This window comes from Pygoscelis adeliae, unplaced genomic scaffold (genome assembly GCF_000699105.1).
Source record: "Pygoscelis adeliae isolate BGI_AS28 unplaced genomic scaffold, ASM69910v1 Scaffold226, whole genome shotgun sequence".
Classification (NCBI taxonomy): Eukaryota; Metazoa; Chordata; class Aves; order Sphenisciformes; family Spheniscidae; genus Pygoscelis; species Pygoscelis adeliae.
Window position 1 is genome coordinate 4,083,048 of NW_008824983.1, and position 17,932 is coordinate 4,100,979.

At 41.5% G+C, this 17,932-nt stretch overlaps 1 protein-coding gene across 1 annotated transcript in view; it reads left to right on the forward strand.

The window, feature by feature from the left end:
* Window positions 1-17,932, forward strand: part of LOC103918454 (rap guanine nucleotide exchange factor 5-like) — a 50,810-nt gene that overhangs the window by 21,365 nt on the left and 11,513 nt on the right. The window contains exons 7-14 of the mRNA XM_009325766.1: window positions 565-714; window positions 3,448-3,545; window positions 5,357-5,479; window positions 6,694-6,872; window positions 10,202-10,292; window positions 13,017-13,067; window positions 14,157-14,244; window positions 17,609-17,673. Coding sequence (XP_009324041.1) covers window positions 565-714; window positions 3,448-3,545; window positions 5,357-5,479; window positions 6,694-6,872; window positions 10,202-10,292; window positions 13,017-13,067; window positions 14,157-14,244; window positions 17,609-17,673 — 845 coding nt within the window. The remainder of the gene's footprint in view (window positions 1-564; window positions 715-3,447; window positions 3,546-5,356; window positions 5,480-6,693; window positions 6,873-10,201; window positions 10,293-13,016; window positions 13,068-14,156; window positions 14,245-17,608; window positions 17,674-17,932) is intronic.

A 17,932-nucleotide genomic window follows, 5' to 3' on the forward strand; every position in this document is an offset into this window, starting at 1 on the left:
TTCAGGCAGCCTCTGCTGGTGCTAAAATACCCTGGCAATGCAAGTAGTTTAGATGTCTAGACAGATAAGCTAGTGGGAGTGGTTGAAGAGCATGGAGTGCTGTTCTTGCGAAGCCTCTTGTTCCAGGTGGAAGTGGAGGTCCAAAATCATTTCTGCAGCGGATATGAAATATACTGAGAGGGCGGTGATTTATCTGAACCTAAAAGGAAGGGAGAAAAGATGGCAATAGCTGAGTTTGCAAAGATGATAGGCAGTAGGGAAGGTTGTGACAAATCCTCATGGTGGGAAGTCTTAAATAGGTATTGCTGAAACGCAGCTGTGGGGTTATCTGTTTCCATTTGCTTAGCCCTCTCATTTCCCAGAGAGAGGAGGCGGGAAGGGAGAAAATGGTGATGTTTATGCTTAGTTTCATGTCCTTGTAGGTCAGGGTGCAGCAGCCACCCTTCCTGCAGCCGCAGCAGCCAGGCAGCTGAGGCATTGCCATGGTTGGGTCTGCAAGATTCTCCCCTGCTCTGTTCAGGTGCCTCTGCCTACTGCTGAGTATGTCTTTCTTCCTTTGTGCAGTTTTCTGCCGTGTGTATATAACAGAGCACTCCTATGTCAGTGTGAAAGCTCAAGTATCCACTTCAGCGCAGGAGATACTGAAGATTGTAGCAGAAAAGATCCAGTACCCGGAGGAGGAGTTGGCGCTGGTGACAGTCGCGTTCTCGGGCGGTAAATAACTTCCCTTCATCTGATTACTTACCTTTTAGTGCATCATGTAAGGGAGGGCTGACATTTTCTGGTGCAAGGATACAGCCGTTCCTGTGCAGGCCCGCAGCTGGATGACCACAGGAACAATGAGGAGCTGCTTTCCAGAGAGTCGTTTCCATGGCAACAGCTCATTCTTGGGTACCGTCAGATACGGCATCTCCTCTCTGGGAAGGGAGTGCAAAGGACTCTGTCTCCAGCAGTACTGCAAGATTTTATTTTTTCCCCACAGATAAATCTCCTACTTTTGCACTTAAATTAATTTGGAAGGTGATGAGGCATGGTTTGCTTTAAAAATATAAAAGGGGATAACAAATGCTGTATGCGTGGCTGTTTCCTTGTTTACGGCATGGGTAATGAATATGCTCCAGCAGAAAGGAGGGAGACGTATTTGCACAGTTGAGATACTGAGAGCAATCTAAGCAATATTTTGTAAGCAGTCTTGCTTACAACTGACATTTTTTGCTTATTATTTTAGTGTTTCTCATTGAACAGAAAGGCTTATTGTCTTTTTTAAGGAAGACCAGATTGATCATGGGCTGATAATAGGGACCAGCCAAGCCCCCAAGATTTGCTTTGGTGTCTGTCAGGTCTCAAGGTCTTCAGTCAGATTGTTTTGCTCATTGTGGTGCCTTTTGGCTCTTAGGGAATATAAGGGAAGCAATTTAACTAGGTGCATAGAAATGCCAAGCTGGATCTACAAAAAAAGGTCTAAGAGTTTAGAATATCTTGGCCATATTCTCAGATAACGTTAGTCGGTGTTGATCCCCTGGGACAAAGGGTGCACCCTTAAAGATATGGCACTCATTCTTACTTCTTTGTCAGTCTAGTTAAATGAAATATAGACAAATGCTGGCTTGTTCTGTTTGTTTATTTGATTCGGAAGTGGAAGGTTACATTTTTCTCCCCCACGCCGAGCTCAGTTAAACAACCGTTTTTCTGCAGGGCACCGGTGTGGGTGGCAGGGAGATGGTGCCCTGCCCCGGCTGTCGAGAGCCTGGGCACGGAGTGGCCACACGGGAGCATTGAACGTAGGCATCCCGGCCAGCTGGGTTACATCATTTGCAGGCACACTCCTTTTACCCTTGTGTGTGCCCAGACTTGACTCCAATGCATTTTGCAGCACTGCAAGATCACTGTGCTGCTGTTGTTTTTCAGATCTTGTGCTCCTGTTCAAGAGCAGGGCAAGTTCTGCTCTGATTGATAGCAATAAATCTGGTGCTAACTGCCTACTTAGCTAAAGAAAACCAACAATTCATAAATAATGAAACACACTATTATCTCTAGACCACATTAGTTCCCGAGAAAGCCACAGAACAGAAGTGGTGGCCACTTGGCTGTTTAGTAAGAAACAATAATTAAAATGCAGGTACAATAGGATTGTCATTTGTACATGACCATTGTAACCCCCAAAATGTTATTTAGTCACATTGCCTGAATTAATTGGAGATACCACAATTTCAGTATCCTTGTTCTTATGCATTGGCACGCCTCTGCTGCGAGCAATAAACACCAGCCTGCCATGCTTTCTTTTTTCTTTGTTTTTTTTGCTATTTGCATGACTCAGAACTGTCATCTGCCATCCACTTGGAGGGCAGCATTATGAACATTGGAGAACGTGTTTCTATTGTATTCCTGAAATGAACGAGCAAGCTCTTTTTATTCAAAATTATGTAGAAAAACCATACTGGTAGTTCAACATAAATGTATCTGGTGTCAGTGTGAGCATGGATAAGAGGGAAAACAGACAGTTTGAAATGATGTTTGGTGCTCAGACTCCTCCCGGTCCTACTTCTCCCTCATGGGCAATGAAAAGTCCAAGGTAGCTCTCAACATGCTTGTAGTGCTTTTGGGTCTACATTAATACAGTCACTGTAATCAAATCTCATGTGTCAGGTCTCCAGAAGATTACTTGGAGCCCGCAGGAAGACACAGTTTTCCCAGGGCAGTTTTTTAGCTGTGTTCTGGGTTTTGCTTTATTTTTCCCCACACCTTTCTCTGGTGCGTCCAAGAATGCCCAGAGCTGAACCAGTTCTCTGGAGTGGAGGGAAAAAAAAAAGTTCCTTTCTCTTTGCTACCAGTTTGGTGTGTCCTGCTCTCTTACTCAAATGTTTCCTAAATGAATTACTCTAGGTCTGGAGGAATTTTTGTACATGCCGTACTATCAAGGACTCTTCAGCTCTGCTCCATGGGGTGAATTTAATGGCGTTGTGATCCTTTAAACTTCTTTTCCTGTTGAATGGCCATGGCTACTGATGACATCTCCACCCCTGCTCTTGTCTGCCAGTGACACGCAGCAGCTCAGTCTCTGGAGGCCAAGACACTTTGCTCTAACAAAAGTCACCGCATTTACAGTAGATACACTGGATTGAAATGAAATGTTCTGTAATGCCTAGGAGGTTAGACTAGATGATTCAAGGGTTTCTTTCTGTTCTATCCTATGTGAAGTCCAAGTTGAAAGCAGATGCTGGAAGCTTCTGTGCTCTAGTCCAGCATCAGAGACATCTTGCCTTTATTGTGCCTGAATAATGTGGAGATGACAGTCCCATGCTTGGTGTATACATAGGTCTGAGTTTGAGGCTTAGTTAAATTCTAAATTGATGTGGCTTTACAAATACATTTGTAATGTTTTTCTCATTTATATACAGCTTTTACTCCTTTTCTGAAGCTTCTGTGTTTTGTTTTCTGCTTTTACAGAAAAACATGAACTACAACCAAATGACTTGGCTATCTCAAAATCTTTTGAGTCATCCAGTCGTATGTTTGTCTACCGAAAAGATCTGACTGATTCTTTGGTAAGGATGTGTGTTGTATACTTCCCATTTTTCATTTGTCTGACTCCACATCAAAAGCTTACTATTCCTCTCAGAGGGCTTTCTCAATACAGAATTTATTTTTTTTCTTCCTTAGTAAAGCTTACTGAGCTGCTCTATACCTGAAAAAAAGGTATCTTGCAATAACAGCAGTTATTTGACTGAACAGTAATGGAATTTGTTCATCAGTTTCAAATAGACCAAAGCTTCTGTACAGCTTAAATCTTTCAGTCTACTTCAGCCTGGAAAAGCTGACTTGTGCTTGTACAGGACTGGATGGGATAAGGATTATTCAGGGCCTGTGTGACTTCCCCCCCTCCTTGTGCCTCTGTAACACTTAAAGTGGCTGGTACATAATCATACAAGGTGATGGACAAACTCTGTGGAATTACTACATGTAGAAATAGATGTCGTGTGAGTTCTACCAAAATTACTGGTCAAAAGTGTGACCCCAGTGTTGTGGCAGCCACATGGTCAGTCTGTGGCTGGCATATATCGCTGGTGGTATCTCTTCTTCCCTTCCTTCCGTCTGTCTGTCTCCTCATCCTCTCACTGGTGCTGGGGAGGGGAGTGGGTCAAAGGGCAGCAGGTCTCTCATTCCCTCTATCCTCAGAAACTGGGATTGCAAACTCCCTCTCCCCCTATGATTTCCCAAAACCTTAGTGAGGCACTCAAAAAATTAATCAGGCACTCAATTAATCAAAAAAACCAGTCAGGCACTCAAAAAATTAATCTTTCAATAGTTTTCTGCTAATTATGCAGCTGTTTCAAGGAAAGCGCAGGGACGGTATCTCAACTGACTTTTATGTGTTGTCAGTACCACTAGGATCTGTGCATTCATCCTAGGGATGAGAAATGTCTATTTACATTTTGTTGGATCAATGTGCCCCGAAGAGCTGACATGCCGCTATCATTGTAATCTGTCATCCCCATTATCTCCGGAGTTCTAGCCACCTCTAAAAATGCGAATATTAAAGGAAGGTTTCCAGTGCAGACAGGTGACAGCCAATCTAGTTTCATTAGTTACATAATAAAAATTGCAAAACTTGCTGTAACTGTCAGAAATATAGCACCAAAGTAATGGCTTAACAGATAAGAATAATCTTTCATCTTGGCAGATGGTTCATGTGCCAAGTTTCAGCCTGATGAGGTAAAAAAACCCAAGAGAAATGCAAACCTTTGAAAATCCAAGTTAATAATGGAAATGTTAAATGACCCTTAATACCAGCAGTACCAGTGCACTCCACAGTAATATGCTAAGTAACTTTTATGAATCAGGACCCACAGTGTTTTACTGTTTGGTGATTACATTTGGAGTAAATTAATCATAAAATGAATGGATTTATGTTATTTGTAAAGGTGAATTGGTGGGCAAGTTGTGTGTATTTATTCTAAATCCGGTGTGTTTGCAGAATGATTCCTTTATCTTATAATACAAAAATTTCCTGGTGTCTTAATTCGGATTTTATTTTCTGATGGCTTCAGGGATTTTATTTTCATTATGCTGTCTGCTTGGTCAGTGTTTTATACTCAAGGTTTAGAGAAAGAGAGACAGAGGGAGAGGCCTAATCCAATAGGAAGTCATTGATCCTATTGACCCATTTCCTTTTTCAAGCTATTTATTAAATAGGCTATAACGCCTTGATTTTGATTAGTGGGGGGGGAAAACTCTCAGAGTGCACTTAGAGAAGATTACTTACTCAGCTCTGTTTTGTACCTTGGTCCAGTAGCTGTTTCATTGCAGAACTTTTGGCATTTGCTCAGGATTTTTTTGCTCTTGGCTATTGATTTAGAACCCATTTGCTGAGAATGAGGAATTGCAGCAAAGGTCTGTGAGAATTTTGGGAATCAACACCTGGGATCTTGCCTTAGAACTAACAAACTTTGACTGGAGCCTCTTCAATGCAATTCATGAGGTAAGAAGCACCATGTCCATTTCCAGATATATTACTCTCATGTAGCATTGAGCCGTTATGATTTCCTGACATTGCACCAGCATTTTGGAGCATCAGTATTCCTTGGTGCTCAGTTCACTGTCATGACAGTATGATTTGGCAGTTCTTAGTAGTGGTGACATTGAATCAGGTCCAAGAGATGTGTTGCAATCCTTGATACTGAAAAAAATTTCTAACTTCCCTTTGCCAGTGCGTCTCGTATGTTCCCTGTATACCTGGTGGGTTTTATTGACTTTTGCGTCAAGAGAGTAAAAGAGCATGATTATTCTCTAAAAACTGTCTGTGTGAATATGTTACATATGCAGATTGTCCTTTGCACTCGATAATGTTCCGGTAGATATAGGACTCCACAAATAGGTGTCCTTGATATCACGTTAGCCACAATAGAATTCACAATTTCAGCAATTTAGATGGTCACGTTACTGTTCTTGTTAGGCTTCAGTGAGATAAAAAATACTGGGCAGACTTTATAAAATGGGATAATGGCCCACTTCAGTGCCCATTGGGTTGTTTCAATGACTTTGATAGGTTCTCCTGTGAGCTGCTGAGTAAAATACACAGTTAACAGTACAAAATGTCACTTGAATATATCATTCACTGAAAAGCATGGTGACTTTCTGAGAAAATGAATGGGAAATTCCCTTGCTTCTCATCAGATGCTTTCCTTGATCTTTCATTTCAGGTTCTTTTATTCAGGTTAGGCACTTTAAATCTAGAGCTGGTCAAGTTGTGGGTTTTTTGCACAGAAATCAATACCCACACCTCTGTTCCTGAAAACTTGGCTATTTTTAGGAAGAAATTTGAATGGAAATTTTTCAGATTCTGCTATGGTCTGATGTGGTTGCTTTTTCATACTGGAACAGAAGTGATGAAATACAGAAAGAGACAGATCGTTTGTGTCCTATACCTGGCTGTAGCCAGAAGTGGAACTGCAGGAAATCTCACAAGAAAAGCACATCTTGCAGGACTTCCAATCCACCTGCCTACTGTAATAAGCCTCTAGACTTTGCTAAGCCAAACTTGGACCCTGAATCATTTGTGATTGGCTCATGGATAATGAAAAAACAACCATCTGTAACCAAGTCTTGTTTCAAAAACATACTTCTAAATAATTTATAATTAACTTGCATTTAAATTGTTTTTATATCCCTGTTAATGTTGTCACTGTCTTCCAGCAAGAGCTGATATACTTCACGTTCAGCAGACAGGGCAGTGCTGAAAACACTGAGAATCTCAGCCTTCTGCTTCAAAGGTGCAACGAGGTCCAGCTTTGGGTTGCCACTGAGATACTCCTCTGCAGCCAGCTCTGCAAACGTGTACAGCTAGTCAAAAAGTTCATCAAGATTGCTGCCCAGTAAGTTACTAAAGTTACCAAAAAACCCCCTTGAATTCACATGCTTTATTTGGTGGGATAGGAGAAGTAGGGGCAAGAGCAAAGAAAGAAAACTAATTTGTCATCCCATGTTTTAACAGTGTAGTAAGCATACCTAGATAAAACAGTCCATAAATAACAACAGCAAACACTGGCCAAAAGTAGATATGGTGGAGTATATGCTGCTCAAATCTTCCCCAGCAGCTTAGCCACTGTATCTGCAGCATCAACTGCAAAATCCCTGGTGGTGCAGAGATATCTCCTTTCTTAGCAGAGATAACCTAAGGACTGCATTACAAAACTATTTGAGCAGCAACGCAGTTATTCACCAAACACTACACGGAAACCAAAAAACTCTGTTACAATCTTGAAAGTCCTACCTTGAGGGGAAACTGGCTACAGTAAGCTGTTGCCCCATGTTGTCGTCTAGGGTACTCTTTTATTTATTGGAGTGGGGGTTCTTCATTAATTAGATTTGATGGTCTATTCTTGCACTATTACTAAATAGTGCTGGCATTTATTCTATGCCTTGGAACAGAATACAAATATATACTATACACAGAGAGTTCTTTTCTCTGTAATAACTCTTATTTTAGTAACCAAGGGAATGGAGCAATTTAAATATGTGCAACCATTCTCCTTGCCTCTCTCTCCACTCTTCTGCAATATTTGAATATGCATGTTCATGGAAAATGTATAATTTGTTCCCTTCATCGACTGGGTTGATTTAATTTGCAAGGCACTTACATAGAAAGGACTGTTCTCTGCTGAAGCAGTGCCTTTGGTGAAATGAATTCTTGTAATCTAATCTAATCTAGTGTAACTCATAAATGTGATTTGATTTAGTTTGCAAGTTTATGGTATCCAGTAATACACTCATTTTCTGCCTTATCAATGGCCAAGTTTGGTCCAATTACGTCAAAAACGGTTGGTTCTGTGTGCCTTGCTTGCACCACAGTAGCATTAATTTGCCTTCCAAGAAAAGCTTCATGTCTGTCCCACATGAATAGGGATATATTTGTCACCAGACTAAAATGTTGCTCTGTTTGAATTAATTCCATCTCTGTTAATCGAAAAAGTTGTGGAGACTAAATACAGTTGTCAGTAAACAATAGACAGGCTCTCCCAGTGCATTGCAGAAGCACCCATCATCGTAGCATGTAGATTGTGGAATAATGGATACACAAATAAGTGAGTGTGTAGTTTGCTCGGGATCTTTTTTTTAATCAGAAAACCAGCTTTCTAAAAGAAGCATTATCATATCTCATCAATTCTGGAAGAGTTGATGAAAGAGGAACAATTAGGGTGGAAGGATGGTATGCTAAGCACAGGCCTCTCATCATGAGGCACAGGCCAAGCAGCCCTGCTGTTTTGTTTATGACTAAGACAGAGAGGTAGGGAGCTGTGAGCCGCTCTGGCTGCTCCCTGTTCTCTGCTCCTAGATTCGGCCAGGAGTCTGTGTCTCTGACTTTCAGCTTGTCAGGAAAGCCCCAGGACTTAAGATTTCATGTTCAACGTTTGTGTGCTTCACTGTTGAGGAACACCTGAAGAAGATGGAAGGCTTTTGCCAATACATAAAGGAGAGGCAGAGTTTTTGAAACATGGGTACCTACGCTTCTGTTGATGAGCTAGTCTGAAATAGTGAACAAGTGATTTGATAGACAAAATGGATTAGCATGTCGTTAGAAATGAACGTCCTGAGGAGTTACAGAAACAGGTCAACGTAGGGTTAGAATAAATGGATTACAACAGCAGTCTTCTTGCTTCCCAAGCAGTGACTGACTGTAAAAGACGTACCTTCCCTCTACAGTTCTTTGTGAGAAGTGGGCCCATCCAGTAGTCACTTTATCTGAGCTGTGCTGACACCTTTCTTGTTTTGGAGTGAATTACTTTTGGGAGCTGCCTGACTTTAATGATAAAAGAAGTCTAAGCAACAAAGTTAGGATTAACTTTAAGACAGCTGAAGTGAAGTGAGAAATACACTGTCTCAAGATAGTACACAGCGATGAGTGCAAGCTTTATAAAACTTGTAACAAGTGCTGGTGTGTTTCCAGTCGAAGGCCTTGGCACATACTTTTCCCTGATGATAAATCCCAGTGAAGGCAGTGGATTCACTCATACTTAAAATTATCTTAAAAGAGGATTCTCTCTCTCACTCTCACACGCACACGTATGTTTATAGTGGTCGTCAAGAATCTGCAAGAGAAAGTGGAATCTTTTTGTTTGAAAAGGACTCGATATTTCAGGATTTCAGATTTCCTCATGGACTAGAAATAAGCAGGGTCTGATCATATATAGTAAAATGCCAAAGAATAGAGGTATCAAGCAAATTCCACAGGGACCTGTATTGGAACCAGTGCTAACTGCAACTAATTTATAGGGATATGTAAATTGAACATTAATCAGATTTTTCAGACAATAAAAATGATGAGGGATTGCAAATGCATTGGAGGATAGAAAAAAAAAGAATCATCTAAGGAGTCTGGTGGCATGTGCAAACAACAGTAGGATAAGATTTAATTTAGATAGATGCAGAGTAGTTCAGCTAGGGAATGCTAATACTGAGCTGAAGAAATAAATGCATGATTGTAAAGAACAGTACTGTGACAAAGGTCCTTGGGTGATAATAGATGACAAATTAAAGGCAAGGACAAAGCGCGATGCTGTTCCAAATAAATAATTTGATATTTGTTTTATACTTGCATAGGAGAAAGGTGTAAGAACTTAGATCCAAAACAGTAATTATGTTTCTCTTTCCTTTCCCACTGTCTCACTACATCTCCTTGATAAGAAGGAAATGCATGAGAGAAAAGTTAAAATAAATTACAAAGAATTCAATGAAAGATAATAACAATATGGAAAAGTAGATTGCAGGCCATGACCGCAAAGAGAAATTGAAGGAACCAATGATGTACAATTTACAGAAAAGATGAAAAAGGAGATGAAAATATTTATAATACAACAGAATAGAGGTCAAGGAATTTTTCTGTATGGTAAAGGACAGCTGAGAGTAACTTGAACATTGAAAAGGGAAAATTACTTTTGACAGCAAAGGAAGAAAAATAACCTGCCAACAACAGGGTTGATGAGACAGTAGAACTTTTCCTAAAAAACTTCTTAGAAACCCCATCACCTAGACTGCAGGTGGTCATGAGAGGACGTTTAACGAGTTCATTATGTGGAAGATGATTGTGTGTTAGTGCTGAGGGTTGAAATGGGACTCAGTAACCGAAGATACTTGTGCATTCCATTTTTCTCTGATTCTGAGTACAAAAAAATCAGAATGCCATGTTCATATTTTTATTCCACAGCTGTAAAGCCCAAAGAAATCTGAATTCATTCTTTGCTATTGTTATGGGTCTCAACACTGCATCTGTCAGCCGGCTGTCTCAGACCTGGGAGGTAAGACACATCTTTGTACGTTTTAGACCCTGTCAAAACCATTTCTCGCAAAGGTTGTATACTGGTGAATTACCTTTTCTTTCTAATTACTGGTTTTTCGTGCTGAAATCAAACAGTGAGCGAGTGTCAGTAGAGAAACTTCTCTGTGACCTGAAACCTTAGATACACAGCTATTCAAATAAAACTAAATGTGTCCTTCCAGAGCTTTTAAATAAGAACAAAGCAAGGAGATCTTACCCTCTTTTAAAAAAAAAAAAAAGTTGGGTAAATTATCCTAGCATTTTAAGTAGATGTCAGAACAGAAAGTCTTAAAAAAAGGTGGCTCCAAACAAGCAATACCTTATTATGGAATAATTTCATTTTAAAAAAATACAAAGTAGAAATGAACCCTTTTTAATTCTCCTTTATCAGCTCTTTTGCAGCTGCTCATCTTGAACAACAAAGTTAGCAAATGGGCCATGAATAAGGAGCATACTGGAGAACAGATTATCTGCTAAAGAAGCTACGGGTTGCTAGACAGAGCACAGAGCGTGGGATGTTTAGAGGAGGGTCCCACTGGGATCTGTGTTTATATTGTGGATTTTTTTTTTTTCCATCCAAGTAAATTATTTAGTGGTAGTATCTGCAAGCTTACTATATCTGCTGATGAACCAAAAATTGGGGAAGGAGTAATTTAGTGTGATGGGGTGAAGCTTCATCCCTCCCCCATGCGCCCAACACCACAAGCGGGCAGTACTCAAAAAATATCAATCTGTAATACAAAGTGACAGAGAATGGCTGTGACCTCCTGCCTTGGAGATACTCTTGAACACCAACAGCTGAAACCAAACGGCCATCAGAGACTTACAAACCTATCTGACACACTGTCCAGAGCAAAGTCTTCCCCCTTAGCTGAAATCGTGCATATGGAAACATCACTGCCTATGTCAGTGGTTTCGGCACGCAGAGAAACAAGTACAGCGACTGCTTCTGCAGGGAGGAGTTTACAGGGACTCAGACAGCCAAGGAGGAGCTAACTTTAAATAACAGGTTAAACAAAAATTTTAGAAAAAAAACACATGCCTGAGGACGACGATACAGAAACCCTTTGTCTCTCCTACTTTTAAAATGCTTTGCCCACTAGGGAACATTTGCCCTTGCCTGCTCTTATGGATTGCCTTCATCTCATTTCTCTGGGCTTTGGTAGGAGAGTGGAAGGGGCTAAGTATTGTATCAAAGGCACCCGGTGGCATTGGTGTAGATCTCTCTCGCATAGAAACATGCAGAACTCAGCTGTGTGGTGTGACCTCTCCAACGATTATGTGCTGCTGGACTTCTCTCAGGAAGAGCAGAATATATTGCTTGTCTGAGCAAGGAGTGCATCTGCATATGTATCATTGTAAATATGTCCCATTTCTGTGTGTAAAATATTTATGAAGTCACATGCTTTTTTTTTTTTATTATTTGTAAAACTTTACTGCACTGAAAATTTCAAAAGCAGAAGGTTATTTGCATTAGTAATGTGACTTCTAGAAAGTAGAGCAATGTTTATAAATTAATTTACATTTACATTACACATGTAAATGAAGCCACCTAAATTTAAGCAACCATTTAGACGCTAAATTATATTGGCTCTGCACTTGAATTCTTAAACAAGTAATATGCTCCCAAGCATACTCTACTTTTTTTTCTACAGTGTGCAGTGTTTTAATGAGCCTAACTTTCCCTGATTTAAGATACTAAAAATGTGCAATTGCAATTCCATATTCAGTTATTTTAGCATTTTAATCATACAGCACATCCACTTAAACTTAATTGTTCTAAATCTCTTTTCTCTTGGTAGTGTCCTGGTGGCTCTCAGGGTCTAAGGACAAAGGCGAGACAGGATTTGTACTAAGAGAGGATATCTTTTACTAGACTAGCTAGTATGGTTGGAAAAAATAGGCAGGCTTTAAGGTGCACACATCCTTCTTCAAGTCCTAAATACCAGCAGCAAAACTCAAACTGAAGAACGATTGCTTTGAGTATAATGAGGTGAATCCATTAAAGCATCTTAGAGATAAAGGAACTGGATGCTCATGGAGCAGAGCAGGTGTTAGCATGTGGGGCAAGAAGGTAGTTTATGCCTGGGCTCCCTTGGAAGGTGTTTTGTGCACCTCCCTGTGGGATTAGGGTGAGAGACCAGAGATGGAGTAACCATTTTTTAAGGAAAGTTCTTTTCTGGCACCAGCATGTGCCAGTAGTAACACTGGTCAGTGCTGGGCGTGTGGTGTATCAAACAGCACTAAGCGTTATGCCTGTTAATTTCTAGAACTCATGTTTTAGGGAAAAAGTGATTACAACAAATGATTTAACCTGGATGTGATTACACTATCTGAATTCTCAGTCTGTGTTACAATTCCTAACCTGATAGGGATATTAAGGTAAATGCAGCAGACATGGAAGTTAGGGAAGGAAATAAAAACAGGTGCTAACAAGCAGTTTCCATAAAAGATTGATGCAGGTCCCCGAGGTGAGGCTGCAGGGTCTGGTGCCTCACTGGCATCACACTGAACATGGTCTGTAATTAGGGCTCTTGGAGCTGAGGAGTGGAGGTTAACTGCCTGTTGGTACTTACAGCAGGCACTTCACAGGCGACAGTCTCATGGGAAAAAAAAAAAGCCTCAGCATTTTTCTGCCTATGCATTTTTTTTTCTTAAATCAACTTTACTTTTTTTTTTTCCCTCTCTATTTTCCCCACTTCAGAAAATTCTAATGAAGTTCAAGAAACTTTTCACTGAACTTGAAAGTTTGACAGTAAGTACGGTGTTGACAGCAGAACGGCATTGCCTGTCTTTACCTGCCTGCCTTCTTCCTAATTTATTTGGAGGCTGCCTGTCATTGTCTCGAGCTGGAACTTGTCATGTCAGATTTGCCGAAGGCCACGCAGCCCTCCAGAGCTCAGAAGTGGTCTCCAAACACGAAAAGGAAAAAGGCTATATTACTGACAGCTGGAGGAAGGACGGAGAGAGGCGAATGTAGTGTCGGTTCCCCAGCATCAATTTGGAAGCTGTTCTTTTGCTGTGGTGGTTAATCAGCCTTGATCCAAAGCAATGTGCTGCGGATCAGGAGAAAAGGAGGACAGCTGAAGTTTAAAAAAAAATAATAATAAAAAAAAAAAATCAAAATCCGAGGCTAAGGGTCTTTGTCACCATTATCAAAGCTGAATAAACAAGTGTTTCCTCTGGCTGTCATGGAAGTGGGTGCGTGGTGAGATCACTGCCTGGCGCAGGGAACATGAGATCCAGCCTTTAATGGCTGTCATGCTTCTGTACTTAGAGTCCTTTATAAATTAATGTGTTTTCAAGATTGCGTGTGAGCTGGTGTACAAAAACGTTCATTTATATGGGAAATTGAGATGACTTTTTGAATTACTTACACAACACCACTGAAACGTACTCTCTTATTTTCTTTGAAAATCTCCAATATCCTCCATTGATCTGAGAACAGTTTTTGTTGGGATTTTTTTGTTTGTTTGTTTTTTAAAGAAGAAATTAATCAGCAATACATTCTGGGATACATTTTATGCTAGATAGTAAGCTGAAGAGATTTTGCTAATAGAAATTTGTGGGGAAATTACAGAGCAGTCCAAGTGAATCTATTCTGCAGCTTACTCCCATTTTAGCACTGCTTCATCTAGAGGAACGTAATTGCTTTTGTTCCTTTCACTGTTTACATTTCCTGTTCAGTTTAGTAAGTCACCTAGCTTAGAAAACTATCTACCTCGTTTCCCAAAGAAGCCTTTTATATCTAAATCATGTTCAGATCATAAGCCTGTAATGGATTTAGAATTGCTCTTTTTATAGCCTATTGATTTTTCTCTCTATTACCCAAATGGTTTTGTAGGACCCTTCTCTGAATCACAAAGCTTACAGAGATGCATTCAAGAAAATGAAATCTCCGAAAATCCCCTTCATGCCCTTACTTCTGAAAGGTAATGTTAAAGCTTGGCTGCTCTTCTTCGTTGTGGTTAATTAAAATAAGTGTAAGGTGATTTTTCCTTCAGGTGGCCTTATGATAAGTTCGTGGCAGAGGTAGTGGTGTCTACAAGATAGCACTCGCTGTGGGTAATAAACAGCTGCCTTTTAAGACGGGGGAGATTGCAATTTTCACACAGGTTTCCAAACTTCAGTACCTTCCCGTCAGGCGCGGGTAGAGTAGTGTGCCATTGCTTTGGCCACATCCTCCTCAGTGGAGAAGCGAGACCTTGCAAGCCCCTGAACGGGGCTGCCCGGCTGCGTTGGGTGCACCCCCACAAAGCAGCCTCAGCCACGCTGCTGGTCTGAGGCGCTCGCCCTGCCTCGCCAGGGTGAAACTACCTGGTGTCATCCTGAAGGCAGAACCTGCCCCATCTGTCTGTCCTGAGAGGAGGGGATTGTCAAGTCTCTTAGAGGTCTGAAAGAGATTAAAAAAATCTTATTATTAAAAAAAAAATAATAAAAAAGATAAAAAAATAAAACTACTTGCTTAACTCAGGGAGCTGGGCAGCTAATTAAGTGGCAGGTATATCAAATATTCCGTTGTCTTGGAGTCATTAATTATTAATTGCCTTGTCTTTGAACATGGCAAATCCATTTGGTTATTCCTGTGTTGTGAAAGTGTTCTCTTTAGGCTGTTTATTCCAACCTGCTGCTGCTGCTGCTCAAGTTTAAAATGTTTGAAGACAGTTCTCCAGATCAGTTGGTGACAGTTTGGGAGCCATCAGGCACTTCCCCTCTTTGCACACATAAAAGGAGTTTGCATTAATTCAGATGGATACAATTATCAAGGCTTCAAAATCAGTATTTTTTAAGCGTTCTCGAGTATGTCTTGCCTGCAAACAAAGGCAGCAAACATAAAAAAGGAACTTGTAGCAATGCTGTTTGCACACCACTACAATATGGTGGATAAGAACATGGACGTAAGCAGCATTCATGTCTCTCAGATACATTGGAGATAGCAAGGAGACTTTGAAAAATAATACAGTCATCTTCTTCAGTACAGTGATCCATAAGGAGATGTTGCCAAGGTTGGTAATTCCCAAACTATTGCACAGTACATAGGACTTTATTCCATGTCAAGCATGTTTGTATTAACGTTACTTCCAAGACCAGTAAAATAAGCATTGATAGCATAGAAATCATTAGTAACTCAAATAATTACTGTATTTCAACGCAAGAGGAACAGAAGTAGTTTCAAGAAAAAACTGAAAATCATTAATAACCTGTAATTATAAAAAATAACTTTAGAGTGTCCTTTTAAAGTTAATTAAATTTAAATGTGGAGCTCTCTTACAGCACACAGACACAGCTTTTGAAAATTGGGCAGATTTTTCAAATATGTAATAAAATACTGTGATGTACCCTTACAGCATAGCTCACATGCAATTTTCTGCTCTGCTGAATTTATCTAGACTCTTAGTTGTTGGCTGCACAGGAAATTTCTATTCCTTCCACCTCAGAGATATACACGTTGCTGTCATTGACTTAAAAAGCTGTGTGGAAATTTCTGCTTCCAGTATAATTTTTTCATTAGAAGTGACAGACGGTTTTTAACTGCACTGACATAGAGACAAGTAATGCCTGTGTCCTGAAGCCATGTCCTTTCCCTGTCCCTTTCCCTGGGTGCCCCAAAGCAGCCCAACAGAGGAGGTGTAGAGGGTCCTGCTCCCTCCTTTCCCCCTGATTTTTAGGATGCCGCCCAGGGGCAGAGAGGTGCTGGAGGCATCCCCAGCATATGCCGTGCTTGCCCCACTTGCTCAGGAGTGCCGGCTGGCATCCCGCGTGGCCGGGCTGGCATCCTGCCTGCCCGAGGCAGACCCCAGCCCAGCCGCCCTGGGGGTGCGGGAGCTCTCCATCACCCCTCATGCACAGCTCTGCCTAATGAGTCCCAGCCCCGGGTTTCCACCAGCGTATGAAGCTGTTAACATTTCCATTCTAAGCAATTACAAAATGCCCCTCGGGCACAGAGCGAGTCTTTGAAACAAAAGGAAATAAATCAGGTTGGCTGTTTTGGGGGAGGATGAAGGGATGCGGGGTGTGACGAAGCAGCCCCCAGTGTCAGCTGCAGCTTCCCAGTCCTAAAATCTCCCGAAACTAGGGGGACCAAGTGTGCATCAGAGGGAGTCCTAGAGGTGAGCACAGGAGAAAGGCGCAGTTAAGAGGTGCGCAGTTAGACTGGTGGGTTGGGGGTTGGCACCTCTGCTGAGAGGGAGACATTGCCTGTTTACTGTGTGCCGTTTGCCTGCTGGCAGGCACAGCTGTGACTTTTAAGAAGGAATGGTATCGGAGTGCTGTCTCATTAGAATAGTGCCATCTCCTCCTGGTACTCCTGGGTGCCCGCACATTCAGGAGAGAGCTGATAGGGGGCATGGTGGTGGTGCTCCTGCTAGTATTTTCAGTGACCCAGAGGATGCACTATCAGAGGCAGAGCTTCAGTCCCCACAGGGAATCTGTCCTTGGTACTTCATGACCAAGACAGGTCTTGCTTTGTGTCCTAATACGCATTAGAAAAATGGAGAAAATGACGTCAATTTACTGTTTTAATTGTAATCTTAACTTAGCAGCATTTGTTTTGCCTGATATTCCCCCCCTCTCCAGTTCATTCCACTGTGTTCAGTTCCCTTCCTGGTGCCAAATATAGGCTTTTCCTTTTCCTCTCACTGACCTTTCTGTTGCCTTTGCGAATTCTCTCCAACAACACTGTGTAAAAGTGTTTCTTCCCTAGCCGTAACGCTTATTTCAAGGCTTTGAACTTCAGCTTGGTGGCTTGTGTTTAACTGTTGTTTAACTGCTGTAGCCCGTCTCTCTGGGGAGGACTTCAGAGTCATCGTGTCCCACAGAGAGGGATGAAGGGGTGTCAGAGCAGACTGGTAGCTCTGCCCCCATGGAGCTCTGGGCTCAGGGACCGGCCAGCCCCGGCTCGGGCACAGCCATGGGCAGCGTGGCCGGATCGGTGCGGCAGGGTGCGGAGAGCAGGCGTGCCATGCAGGGCCATCCCTCTGGATGCCCCCGCCTGCTCCCAGCCATCCTCTGTAGGATACACACCCTAGAAGTAACACTGACCACGTTTAATAAGAAATCCATGCTCCCACTTGAAAATCCTCTTGTTACAATGTGTACGTAGTGTTGTTATCTAATAATCTCTGCATGTCATCATTGTACCAGGCTTTTGTTCCACTGTTATAAGGTATTGTGTCAGTCCTTAATGGGATACTTTCCTCTTTTTTTTTTTCTTTCTGTTGCTGTTTAGTCATTTTATTTCTTTGTATTAAACAACAAAGCCATGAAAAATAATTCCTTTTCCTTTATTTTTTTCAGATGTAACATTCATCCACGAAGGAAATAAAACTTTTCTGGATAACCTTGTTAATTTTGAAAAGCTGGTAAGCTAATTTTGTCCTTCCTGTTTTTCAAAGAGATTCATGTTCTTTTCTTCCCTTTCCCCTCCTTATCTTGTAAGACTAAAAGGTTTTTTCTCACTGAATCCAGAAGTAAGCAGGGGAAAAAAAGAGGAAACAGAATAAAACAGCCAACAGTTTATCTCCCCTGCCCCTGTCCTCTGCTCCTCTCTCTTCTCACTCCTTCCTCCCCTACTTCTGTGTAAAATGGCTAAGCCAGTGGTGGCCGGCATCACTGCCACAC